At 40.0% G+C, this 12,066-nt stretch overlaps 1 protein-coding gene across 5 annotated transcripts in view; it reads right to left on the reverse strand.

Moving 5' to 3' along the window:
- The window catches only part of TJP1 (tight junction protein 1), a 161,119-nt gene that overhangs the window by 19,548 nt on the left and 129,505 nt on the right, over positions 1-12,066 (reverse strand). For all 5 annotated transcript variants that reach the window (XM_033070198.2, XM_033070197.2, XM_033070199.1 and 2 more), the window contains 8 exons: positions 8,094-8,230; positions 4,695-4,800; positions 3,755-3,905; positions 3,117-3,225; positions 2,281-2,500; positions 1,708-1,892; positions 1,481-1,576; positions 986-1,068 (listed from right to left, as the gene is read on the reverse strand). In XM_033070198.2, the coding sequence (XP_032926089.1) occupies positions 986-1,068; positions 1,481-1,576; positions 1,708-1,892; positions 2,281-2,500; positions 3,117-3,225; positions 3,755-3,905; positions 4,695-4,800; positions 8,094-8,230 (1,087 nt within the window). The remainder of the gene's footprint in view (positions 1-985; positions 1,069-1,480; positions 1,577-1,707; positions 1,893-2,280; positions 2,501-3,116; positions 3,226-3,754; positions 3,906-4,694; positions 4,801-8,093; positions 8,231-12,066) is intronic.

A 12,066-nucleotide genomic window follows, 5' to 3' on the forward strand; every position in this document is an offset into this window, starting at 1 on the left:
CTACACAACTTTTTTTTTAACATACTCCACAAACTGACTTTGTATTACCTTTATAGAATTCACTGTTTCAAAGTATTGATTTAATTCCTTCTCCTATATGAATTAACAGAATAAGAAAAACCAAACCAATTCCAATAACAGCCTAAATAGGCATATATATTTACATATTTTGAACTGTAGGACCACTGTATAACTCTAGAATTTTTTATATTTAATTCTATTTTTACAAAAATCTCCTCAAAGTAAGCAGACATTGAAATTAAAAAAAAGGCAGTTTCCTATTAGCATTCTGTAAATAGGAAAAAAAACAAAGACTGGAACACAAGACATAGTCCTGTTACACACTTCTACCTTTCTTTTTAAGAACAAAAACAACATTGTGAATGTAGAACTTGGCCAGCTTGTATTCAATGCAATCAGGCACACAGCATGAAGCATACTGAGTTTGCTGCTATAACAGCTTTTTTTCCCCTCTCATACTTCAGCATCTGAAAATCTTCCAGTTTGTTTTTAAGTAAGGAAACAAATAGGTGAGCCACATAGAATGCACTAATGGTAGAAGTTTTAAGGATATTAAGGAAGGGAGATGGAAGAACCCTTTCTCTTAGTCCTCACACAAAAGAATTATGTCAAGTGATTTGTACACTGGCAGGGCAAAACTAACAACTCCATAAATAAAGTAACTATTTCTAGCTATAATGTCACACCATGGCTTTAAATGAAAGAGGAAACAGCTTAAAAGAGCCTTAATGGAGAGAGGACAACAGCCTCTGGAACAAAGCCTAGAAGTACATCCAGGTTACACTTACTAATACGGAGAAGAAGGGTGGTGGGAGTGTTTTTATTAACCAACAGAGATGAGAAAGGTATTTTTAAAGCAATTACAGTAAGCTACCATTCCACATTTAAAACACCCAACACTTTACTTCATGTTATCAGTTTTACTTTTCTTGTGTTAAAAATCCATTGACCATACAAGACTTACTCTATCGATTATCTGCTTTATAGTGTGGAGACGAATAATGCCAGAACTACGTTGGTCAGTACCAGCATCTCTTGGTTCACTTTCTGGTAAAGAGGACACAGTAAAAAGCTACTGTAAGTTTACAACATATTCTACATTCCCTTATTAAGATAAATCATTTCATTGCTCAAACTGTCAATTCAGCTTGAAGACACTTCTGATTACATATCATACATTAAAGTCTCCCCACCATTATGGTCATAAAATCACATCTTTACAAAAGCACTTAGAAACAGGATAAGATATAGAATTAAAACTAAATTCGAGGTGGCTGAAAATAGAACTAATATTTCTTCAGAGAATTATCAGCAGCAATGTTGTAGAACTTACATTTAGTCTGCTCCTTTACATTGCCAATGTCTTGGTAAATATGTTAACTAAAGTAATAACATAGAAACAATCTAGGCAAAGAAAGCTGACTATTTCCTAACTGCAGAAAAATGTTCTCACACTTACTTGCAATTTGAAAGATATCTGGTTCTTCTCTAGCAAGTTTCTCCCGTGCAACATCAGCTATTGGACCAAAAATGGTTACAGGTCTGAGAAACCCAGCTAGAATTGAAGGAAAATGAGAAGTCAAGACATATAGATTGTTTAAACCAAATGCAAGATATGCTTTACTACACTGGCTTTTCCAAACCAAACCACACAAACCATAATGTGCAATAGGAGTAAAGCCATACCTTCCCGAAGAACAACTCTTTCATAGGCAGGAAACTTGGTCTGAACAGGTTGGGCAGAAAGATCTTCTCTGCTTTTCCGGAGATTTCTTTTTGAGCTCCGCAAGCCTCGGAATCTCCAAAAGTCTGCTCGATCTCCTCCTGCTGTCTTTGGAAGAGTGTACTGTACACTTGCCAGCTGCTCAGCTCTAAGGTGACAACAAATCCCAGTTACCAAGAAGTCAGCTTCTGAAGTAATGCCTGACTAGCAAGCTTACACTCTCAAAAAACACTGCCACTGGCTGAACCAAGCTTTTGTTGTATCATGAACTACAAAACAACTACTGAGCCTGGTATCATATTTCTAAAACTTATCCTTGTCTCTTTTATTGAAAAGAAAGTTTATTTGTGGACTGTGCAAGGTCAAAAGCAAATCCACCGATATTTTTCTTCAGTACGTTTAAAACTCTGTCATTTTTAGTTACTGAGCCAATTCTATAAACTTGTGTCCTGCAAGCAAGTCCAGTCATTCATTACACAGACAGCATTTAAAAACTGTGGGTTTGAATCAGCAATTTAACTATTGCAAGACCGTACCTGTTTTTGTTAGGTATGATACCTCTTTCCACTTCCTTATGATTCTTCCCAATTCGAATGGCCAGCCAGGAACCCAGTTTGCCATTGTAGAGAGTGTCCACCACCCGGAACACTTCACCTTTATTGAAACTTAGTCCATAAGGAGATTCCTTCTCATATTCAAAATGAGTTCTGATATAGAAAGAATCCCCTACATCAGACTCAACAATGCGACGATAAACTGAAAGAAGGAAATCCCAAAATATCAAGTGTAACGTAAGTTGAAGTGATGTTATAATGCTCACAAAAATCACACAAAGCAATACCTCACCTTAATTCTCCTTGTTCTAAAGGTACATTACTTCAAGAAGCCTTAATGTTCCAGAGCTGCTCTATTTTCAGCAGCAGAACTATTTACAGTAAACTCTACTAACAAAAATTCAACTTTTGCAGTCAAAAATTTGATCCAAGTGCAAGCTTGGATTTGTCCTGGAAGGAACTGATCTTGAGAAAAGAATGTACAAACACACTAGCATAATACTCATTTTCAATGGCATAACTACAACAGACTCTTCTACTTCCTCTAAGGATAATGTCAAGGTGTAACTTAGGTGGTAGAAGTTATTTCTGAAGAAGTTGTTTTTATTTGGGATTTTGTTTGTTTGTTTGGGGGGGTTTGGGTGTGTGCATACTGGCACCATATCAGTCTCTACTCCATTTGTAGTGGCCACCTATCCCAAAGCCAAAAGGCCTTAGTAGTCTAAGGTGCCAATTTCCTGCAAGCCGGTAGTCAATTAAGACTTTTTAATGCTGCTCTAAGCAATCTACTACATCACTTCCAATATACAAATATTTACCATCTTTTTTCTTCTGTGCCAAAATGGTTACTTCTTCGCCTTTAGGAAGATCAAGCAAAAAAAGAACAGCTTCTTCTCTGATGATATTTGTGAAGTCTACATTATTTACCTGGTATCAATGAAGCAATCAATCAGTTTGATTTAGCATATGGCATTATTACAGACATTTAATTATACAATAGGAAATCTGAATCTGTTGCTATGATTTTTTTCTTACTTAATTTCATACACACAAAGTGCATGTATCTCAAGATGCCCCTTGTACTTCCAAAGAGTCCCACTTTATTTCTCAATAAAAGCACAGCTTTCAGGATAATAGGTAACTGTTCATTTTTTACTCATTATGGAGCACTTATATGTATCAGTAGCCCACAGAGCACTCTGACAACTTAGTTACCCAGCATGAAATCAAACAACTTTATCAACTGAATTAGTCTACAAAATTTGATGTAAAAAACTTACTAACCTTCCTACCAACAGTACAGTAAAATGAGATCTTGCTCCTAGTAAGTCATCTAATAAACACACACAGAAAAAAAGTCTGTGTATAAACTACAAAGGCAAAATATTGAATTCTACAGAAAGAAAACCTACTTTGGTACAACAAAACATATGTAATGCTAACAGTTTTGACATACCCTGAGAATCTGGTCCCCTTCCTCTAATCCTTCTTTTGCTGCAGGGCTGTCTTCCAGAACACCAGCTACAAATATGCCAACATCATTGCCACCTGCTAGTCGCAAGCCAACACTATCTCCTTTTCTGAATTTTACCAGTTTCATGCTTGGCCTAGAAATTTAGAAAATATTCCACTTACTTGTGTAATAGCATAAAATATCCTGGTAAATTTGAAACACGCAAAGAAGTAATCTGCTCATTAGTCCATTAGTGGATATCTTGCTATACATACCATTAACTGCTTATGAACTGCAGCATTACAACAAAACCTACCTGCATGTACATGTTTAGTATGGTTTGTTTGTCTTACACTCATAGTGTTTATGTGAGACACTCTCTTCCAAAAACATTCTTCCTTTTAAAGAGCTGTGCTGGCATACAGATCTACTTTGGCTCAGAAGAGATCAAGATGAATTTGAGGTTAAACCAAACTAGAATCTATTCTCATGTACATAATGTCCATAAAGGAGACCCCAGTTGAAACAGACTTATTTCCATGTTGGGACATTGCACATTTCTGCAGTAACCTTTACTCACTGCTCTCCAATTACTATGAAAGGTAAATAGCTTTTCTCTCTTTGGAGACAGGGACAGGAAAGGAGGAGTGACAGTGCCCAGGGAGAGCCAAACCTAGCAAATTCTTTTTGCCTTTTGATTATTCCAAGAGCTAAATTCCATAGAAATGAATAGACTTTAAGATGGTATATTATAGTGTTAAGTGCCAACAAGGCTCAGGAATATACATCTCATGTCTTCATCCTATTATTTGTGAACAGAAGGGTCAGGACAGGATACTGGACATGATATCAAGGCACAGAGAGAGGTTACTGACCACCCTGGATAGAAGTTTGGTTTGATTAAGAACCAGGTAGGTACAAAGAGAGTTTAGAAATACGTTACCGAAGCATTCCATCTTCATGGGTTGAATTGGGCAAAGGACCATCAGATGGACTGACTGGTAAATCCACATCCGGCTGACCTCCTTGTGCATACACTGGCTTTGGTTCTATTAAAATACCAGATATTTCCAATGTCCATTTGTCATTTAAAGATGAAAATGTGAAGTTTAACTTAATTAAGACTTAGTTAATGAATTCTTCAGTAGACTTCTCTCTACCCCACTTAGACCCACTTAAAAGTAAAATACTAGAAAACTTACAACAGAAGACACTGTCATCATGCCATTCAGAGCAGTGTGAACTGGCCTAATTACTACTTCAGTAAAGATTCCCAAACTTCCTTTGCACTTCATTAAGTACTCTGAACACTGCAAAAGGATGAGAACTAGAAGGCTTCATGCTTCCAAGACCACTTTCAACCCTCTGGTTTTAACCTTGGTTTCTCTGACCTAACTTCATTTTCCATTGGTTCTCTTCACTCAACAATTCAATTTTTGAAATGAAAATACCATAAAACCTCAGTCTACTATACATGGTTTGAGGTCCAGCTGGTGGTTCCTAGAGCTATGCACTTACTATGGCTTTGCTGCAGAGCTTCTCTGGAGCTCCTGCAAGGAAACTGCTGCTGCAGGCTTCCCTCAGTAATGACCACTACTAGGGGTTCTTCCCTGATGAAGACTCGGTCATGTTACAAGAGTTTATATGTTAGGCTCATTTCTGAACACTAGAAAAAATTTGATTTCTAACAAGGCTGACTTTGAACTAGTCTAATACTCCTGATCTTACCAACAACTGCACCATCTTCCTTTCAAATCACTGAACAGACTAGTTTGAAATAGGGAATTTCAGGCAACAATTGGGTAATTATGCTTTTTTCTAATGTGACTCTGGTCCTTCCCATACAGTAACACAGTATTTGCCTTTAAGTCTCTAATGAACCTTTCCCAGGCTAAGCCTCTGATGATCCCTCCCAACAGATACTTTCTTCCAACCCTTCTCTGACACAATCAACTACACCAGTCATCTTACCCATGCCCCTAGTCCAAGCAGCAAAGCGTCACAGATTCTGCCAACCACTTCTCTAACATTTTCATTACAGTCTTGGAAGGATTCTCATTTCCCTAGAGCTTTTGTGAAGCTGTTAAAGGATTATGCCCTTTGCTACACTTTATCTCAGTTTATTTTGGGCAAGTGAATTTTATCTGTAGACAATTAATTTAAATATCAGCTTTATGCACTGGCCTGCAACTCCGCCCACTCCAACTAAGTCTTTCCATGTGCCTCTTCCTAGTCATGCAAGAATAGAACATTTCTCCTTCCCCACCAGCCAACAAAAGCCCCACACTATCACTTGTTTGCTAGCCACTCAGACCAATTATCAGTACATTATTTTGGATTAAGAACCATCTAATGGTCACCTATCTGGCTGGATTGGTATTATGTCAATTATTAATCTTCAATACCTTACAGAAATGCAGAATTCACCTTTCTAATCTCTCACTACCACCTCTTTTTCCATCTTGGCAAATGCAAATTACTTCATTTGCCTCCCTCATAACACTGTTGTAAAAGGTCACCTCTTATGACCACCTTTTTAATAATGGTTGCTGTATCAGAAAACCTACTGTTCTCATTTTCAAGATGTTTCAGAGTCTATAAACAACACAATCCTTCCAGTTCTTCACTAATCTACTGACTACTACATGCAGAAGTGTCACTGCTCATCCCTTAGGTCCTCAAATATTTTCAAACTTAAATGTGCTTTCTCTCATTGCACCCAGCCTTTCAGTAACAGCTCCCTCTAAACCATCTGCATAGCTTCTTTCTCCACTTGTAATTTCACTGAAGTGCCTCATTCTGTAAACAAAAATCTTGTAAGTGCCAACCTGCCCAAAACAGTGTCCTGTATTTTTTCCCCTTTTTACACCATCTGGCTTTTATTTGCTACAATTTAGCTTATCCTTCCCTTCTGGGAAAACAAAAAGATTTTGTTCTGACTTGATTAGCTGTACTGCATTTGTTAACCTGCCTTCTTGGTCCATGACTGTAGTTAAGAGCTACACGAACAAAGCATTTTGGAGTGTTTTGAGTTGCATCTTGGGAACAGTAGCTCTAAACAGGCTTAACTACATCGCTGTTATAAATACAGTCTGCTACAGTAACCCATAAGAACACATTTACTGCTGAACACTCAGAAAAGAAATAACAGATTTTAACCTTGCCTGAGAAATCAGTACAAAACTCTTTACAACCATCGCTTATAACTACAACCCTAAACATGGAAATCTGACCCCTATATAATGACAGACCCCACAACTTAAGTTTTCAGGACCAAAATTCTTAAGATATAAATGGGATTATGGTTACAAAGACTATTTGTGTTCAGAAATAAAAATACAGTAATTTCACGAATACAAGCCGCACCAATTTGACCAAAATTTTGGTGGAAACCCGGAAGTGCGGCCAATATTCCGGGGCGGCTAATACATTAACAAAATTCTAAAAGCTGCCAACACGGAAGTGAGAGCCCGCGGCAGCCCCAAGCCAAGCTGGAGCCCGGCCGGCCCCGGCTGAGGTGGGAAAGCCTGGCAGAGGCGGGGCCAGCAGTGTGGGGGGCGGGCGGCAGAGCCTGAGCCAGCAGGGCGGGGCAGGGGGGCGGCAGAGCCCGGGCCAGCAGGGCGGGGGAGCCCGGGAGAACTGGGGCTAGCAGTGCAGGGGAGCATGGCAGAAGCAGGAAGGCCGACGGGTGGGGCTGCCTGGCAGCGGGGGAAGCCCAGCAGAATCGGGGCCAGCAGCGTGGGGGAGCCCGGCGGTGCGGGGGCCTGCAGTGCCGGCCAGGGCGAGCAAACGCGGCGGCGGTGCAGACGGGAGGGGGCGGCCGGCGAGCCTGGTGGCGGCAGCCCTGCCGGCCGGGCTAGCGAACGCGGCAGCGGGGCGGTGCTGACGGGAGAGGGGGGCCAGCGAGCCCGGCGGCGGCGGCGGCAGCACCACCCGGCCAGCCCCGCCAAGCCGTGGCGCTGAGCTGGGCCACCCAGCCCCGTCGGCAACCATGAGCGGGCCGAGCCTGCCTGGCCCCGCCCCGAGCCAGTAAAGCCCGCTATGCCGCGATCCTGTTACTAATTGGCCAATTTGTGAAAGCTGCGCACGGATTCTCGCTACGAACGAAAGTGCGGCTAATATTCGGGGTGCGGCTTATCTATTGACAAAGACAGCAACATTGTCGAGGCACCGGAAGTGTGGCTTATAATCCGTGCGGCTTGTATTCGTGAAACTACTGTAATTAGGACTTATGTTTGCTTTAAGACTTCAAAGTCATTCCACAAATATGCAAGAGCATTAAGTCTTTACTGATGACCCATTCTCAACAACATGCATAATTAATATATTTTAATATTTTTACCTGGGAGTGGTGGAGTTTGTTTTTCAGTTCTTTCAACTGTCACCTCTTCCACAGTTTTAGAAATATCATCTGCATTCTTTACAGGTGTAGAGACAGCTCCTGGTTTAGTTATTTTCTCATCTTCTCTGCTTCGATGACTATATTAGAAAAAAAGATTTGACTCTGCATAGAGAACTGCTTCTATGATCTCAGTCTGTTAAGACTAAAGAATAAATACTTTCATTCATCAAGTTGAGGGTAATGAATCACCATTACTACTTAGGAAGATTTTGTTCCTAGACTATCACATTATTAATAATTTTTACCATTTCTAAACCCTAGTGCGTTGCCCCTAATGGCACGTTAACAAAGGACTTCCCTAGATAAGGCAGTTAAGAGAGCAGCAGCACACAGTGACACAGACTGCTCTCTGCTTCAAGCACACAAGACACACACAGGTGCTGTACATTGATAGATATAGAAGGAATTGAGAAGCCAAGGGAAGAAAGGAAGAAAATCCACTACACAATGGTCTTTTCCTCACCCCTTCCTATAGAAATCATGTTTTTTTAGACTTAATCCTTAGGCTTTGCTGTGACCAAGCTAATTTATCTGCTCCTTTGTGTGTCAGCTGCCCTGAAACACAAGTGCTGGTGTGGGACCTTTTATCATTGCAAACCCCTACCATGGCCCATGTAAACGTGTTCCTCATTTCTCATCACCTCAGAGAGGATAAGGCATTCAATTCACAGCTATGACAAGAGAGGAGTGCTTCTCATCCACACATTTTAGTCAAAAGACAATTTGTTGCTTCTTATGCATTTCATAACGCACAATTGGAGTGCAAATGGAAGGAATTTAGGACAAGTTCAAGTAAGTTCTTGTTTTTAAATTATAAAAGCAAGGAAAATTCTACAGAATCTAAATTCTGTTCCTTGAGTTCAAAAGATCAGGTATTCTTATATTGTTGCATTAAGCTACAGCTACCAGCTGTACCACAGCAGAACTGAACATGCGCTGCATGCTGAAATGTTAACCACTACACTGCTATCTGATGAACACTAAATAATTTAATAGCATTGGAACAGATGAATATTGATAGTGAGCTAGAAAAATTAAGTTTTCTTCCTGAGAGCTGACAAATAAGCAAGAATTTAAAGAATATTTGAAATAAGACAGACCAAATAACAGCCTTTCATACTGACTTGCCAAGAAGGAGGGAAAAAGGTATTTTCTCAAGGATAACAATGGCTTGGTCAGTAGGTGCAAGCCCATCTGCTCTCATAAAGAAGATGCCCGTACTGGAGGGGAAAAAAGAGAGAAGTTCTGCACTACCAGCAGCTAGATGGTGCTGCTGGGCAATAATGAACATCATTACCCATAAAGCACAAATGGATCAAATCACCTTAATGCAGAGTTAAGACTGTTAAAATCCTAATCAGAAATAATGATTCAAGAGTTGGAAATACGGCTTCAGAAAACAGATTCCAGTAAGTCTGCTCATCTGAGACGTGCAGTAAAGAATAAAAGAAATTACAAAAATCAAAACACAAGTAGAATGTGCTTTCCTGAAGCCAAATGAAGTTTAAAATATGAGAAACAAAGCTTAGCTATTCAGCCAAGACATACTACAACAACTCAGTGCATTCCTCTGCCAATTTAAAAACCATGTGCCCAAAGGCAGCCAAACATAATACAGAAAATACAAAAAGCACTCCAATCACCACAACAAACTGTGAAGGGAAGCACTCTTGCATTATGAACAACCATCTTGTTGTAAGTCATTGATAAAAACAAGCACAGTAGTTTAATTTTTGAAATCCCTATTTATGCCATTTTTTATCCAAATAAAGTGCCTTTTGGAAGCTCCCACAGTTGACAAAAAGGATGCTAAAACCACTGTGTGTAACAAAATGAAAAGTAAGCATTTATCCTACTTCATTCCCAAACATCACTGATAGATGTTTTCTTACTCCTCTCTTGGATTTCCAGTTTAGGTGCATAAGCTAAACAGCACCAGACTAAAACATGACTGGACTGGTCGCTCCCTTCAAAATAGTTCCTGGCTTGTTAAAAATGAACACATATATTTAGCTATTTAAGTGCATGCTAAGTGTCCTAGAAACAAAAAAGTTCTGTAGTGCTGTAAGCTGCAACTAATTTCTCTCCCCAAAGATTTCTGGATAATGAGCACTAGTTAATAAGATGCTAAAGTAAATTTCCCCAAGAGTCCTCTCTACCTGTTTCCAAGCATCTCCTAACATTTGAAAGGAGCATTATTTTAAAGCAAGAATATCTGTTTTGCTTTAAAAATAAGGCAAAAAAATACTATAGTTACTATGCAAAGACAAAATTAATTTTACATTTCCTCTATACAGTCTAAACCCAGTGTAATTTTATGCTGCTTTGATTCCTGGACACATCAAGAGAATGCAAATGTGGAAGCTCTCAAGAACAGTAACTAAAGCACAGACACTGAGGGCACAGCACAAAATAGTCAGGTGAGTATCTAAAGCAACAGGCTCCTGAGCTGCTGCTATGTATACAGGCAAATACACCCTGCCAACTCAAACGCCTGTAAAAGGTCAGGTCTACTCTACCTAATACACGAAAGTTTAAATGCGAAAAAGCCAATAGAACACAAAGGAAGCATCAGAGAAGTGGGGGAGCAGATTTTTTCCTTAACTTTGCTTAAGCTGTCTAGTAAGCTCTGAATATTTCACATTACAAGATGATACAGGAAACAACTTGATGACACCACTGGTTCCATGCTGATTGTCTGAGGCTCACCCAGCACCCTGTTAACTCTGCAGCAGGGAAAGCCTGAGACAGCAGCATGAACAAGGGTAAAAGATACAAAAGAGGCTCTTTTCTTCCTGGGGGTTCAGACATTTATTTCTTCACGGTGTCCAGAAGGCAAAAGAGAAAGATCCTCAAGGACAGGGATCTTTTCTAGGGTCAGGAAGAGGCAGGGGGAGTTTGGCATTCTGCCAATAGGACAGAGGCAGAGGGAATAGGGTCAGACCATAGGTATTACAGGAGTCACAGGAGCTAAGGGACATACCATTCTTAATACATCTTGGATAGTGGATTACAACAGTTCCAGGTGAGGCAAACTTGTTAAAAACTGACAGCTGCACTTCCCAAGAGACAAAAGTGTTGTTCCCTGTGTGCACTGTGACGCTATTTAACATCTGTGCTGTGTCAGGGACCCTTTACCTCACTTCCTCTCCATGACATTTTTTCAAAGTGTGCTTAACAGATACATTTTAGCTACATGTTAGTGCTATTACTGCAGAACAAAGGATGACCTGCAACACACAATGTTTGCCTCTACAGAAAATTGAGGAAAATAAGAACTCGCAGGCTCTTCCCAAATGTGTTTTTAGCACATCTCAAACTCTTTAGCATAAGAGTAAGAGCAAAGTAGCATCCTCCTAAAGATATTCACACTGGGTTGATTTTTATCTTGAATTCTAGTTTTTTCAGCTTCTTTTGAAAATGGACAGAACAACCAATCTCTCATGCTACATATAAATTGACAATGGTACTACAGGAGTCAGCCTCATCCTTCCACAAATAATGACAATCTCTGCAGTGATTTCTTCAAGCTACCACATCTTGCTTGCTGAGGCTGAAGTTTTAAACATATCAGATATTTTTGCTATTCCAGAACCCAGGTGAGGAAGTCAGCATAGGAGACAGAGTTCCCTAGCAGGAGTTCTTTCAATTAGTAAAAGGCAGGCCAGAGATATCATCTGGTAGGTTTGGCAGCACGTGACTTTAAATGCCAGTCTTTAGAATGGGTCACACCAAAAGCTTATCCAGGTCAACAGCTGCTTAGTGCCAGCAGTAAGACCAGATAGCTAAGGAAGGATACGTGATGCTCGTCCTGAGGTACTCTCCAGCTTAGGTGCAGAGACCCCTCTTGCTCATTCTACCTTTTAAAGTACAACTCTTCATAGGTTATACAAAGCACAGTTAGCCCTTTCTG

The sequence above is a fragment of the Catharus ustulatus genome, chromosome 12 (assembly GCF_009819885.2).
Source record: "Catharus ustulatus isolate bCatUst1 chromosome 12, bCatUst1.pri.v2, whole genome shotgun sequence".
NCBI lineage: Eukaryota > Metazoa > Chordata > Aves > Passeriformes > Turdidae > Catharus > Catharus ustulatus.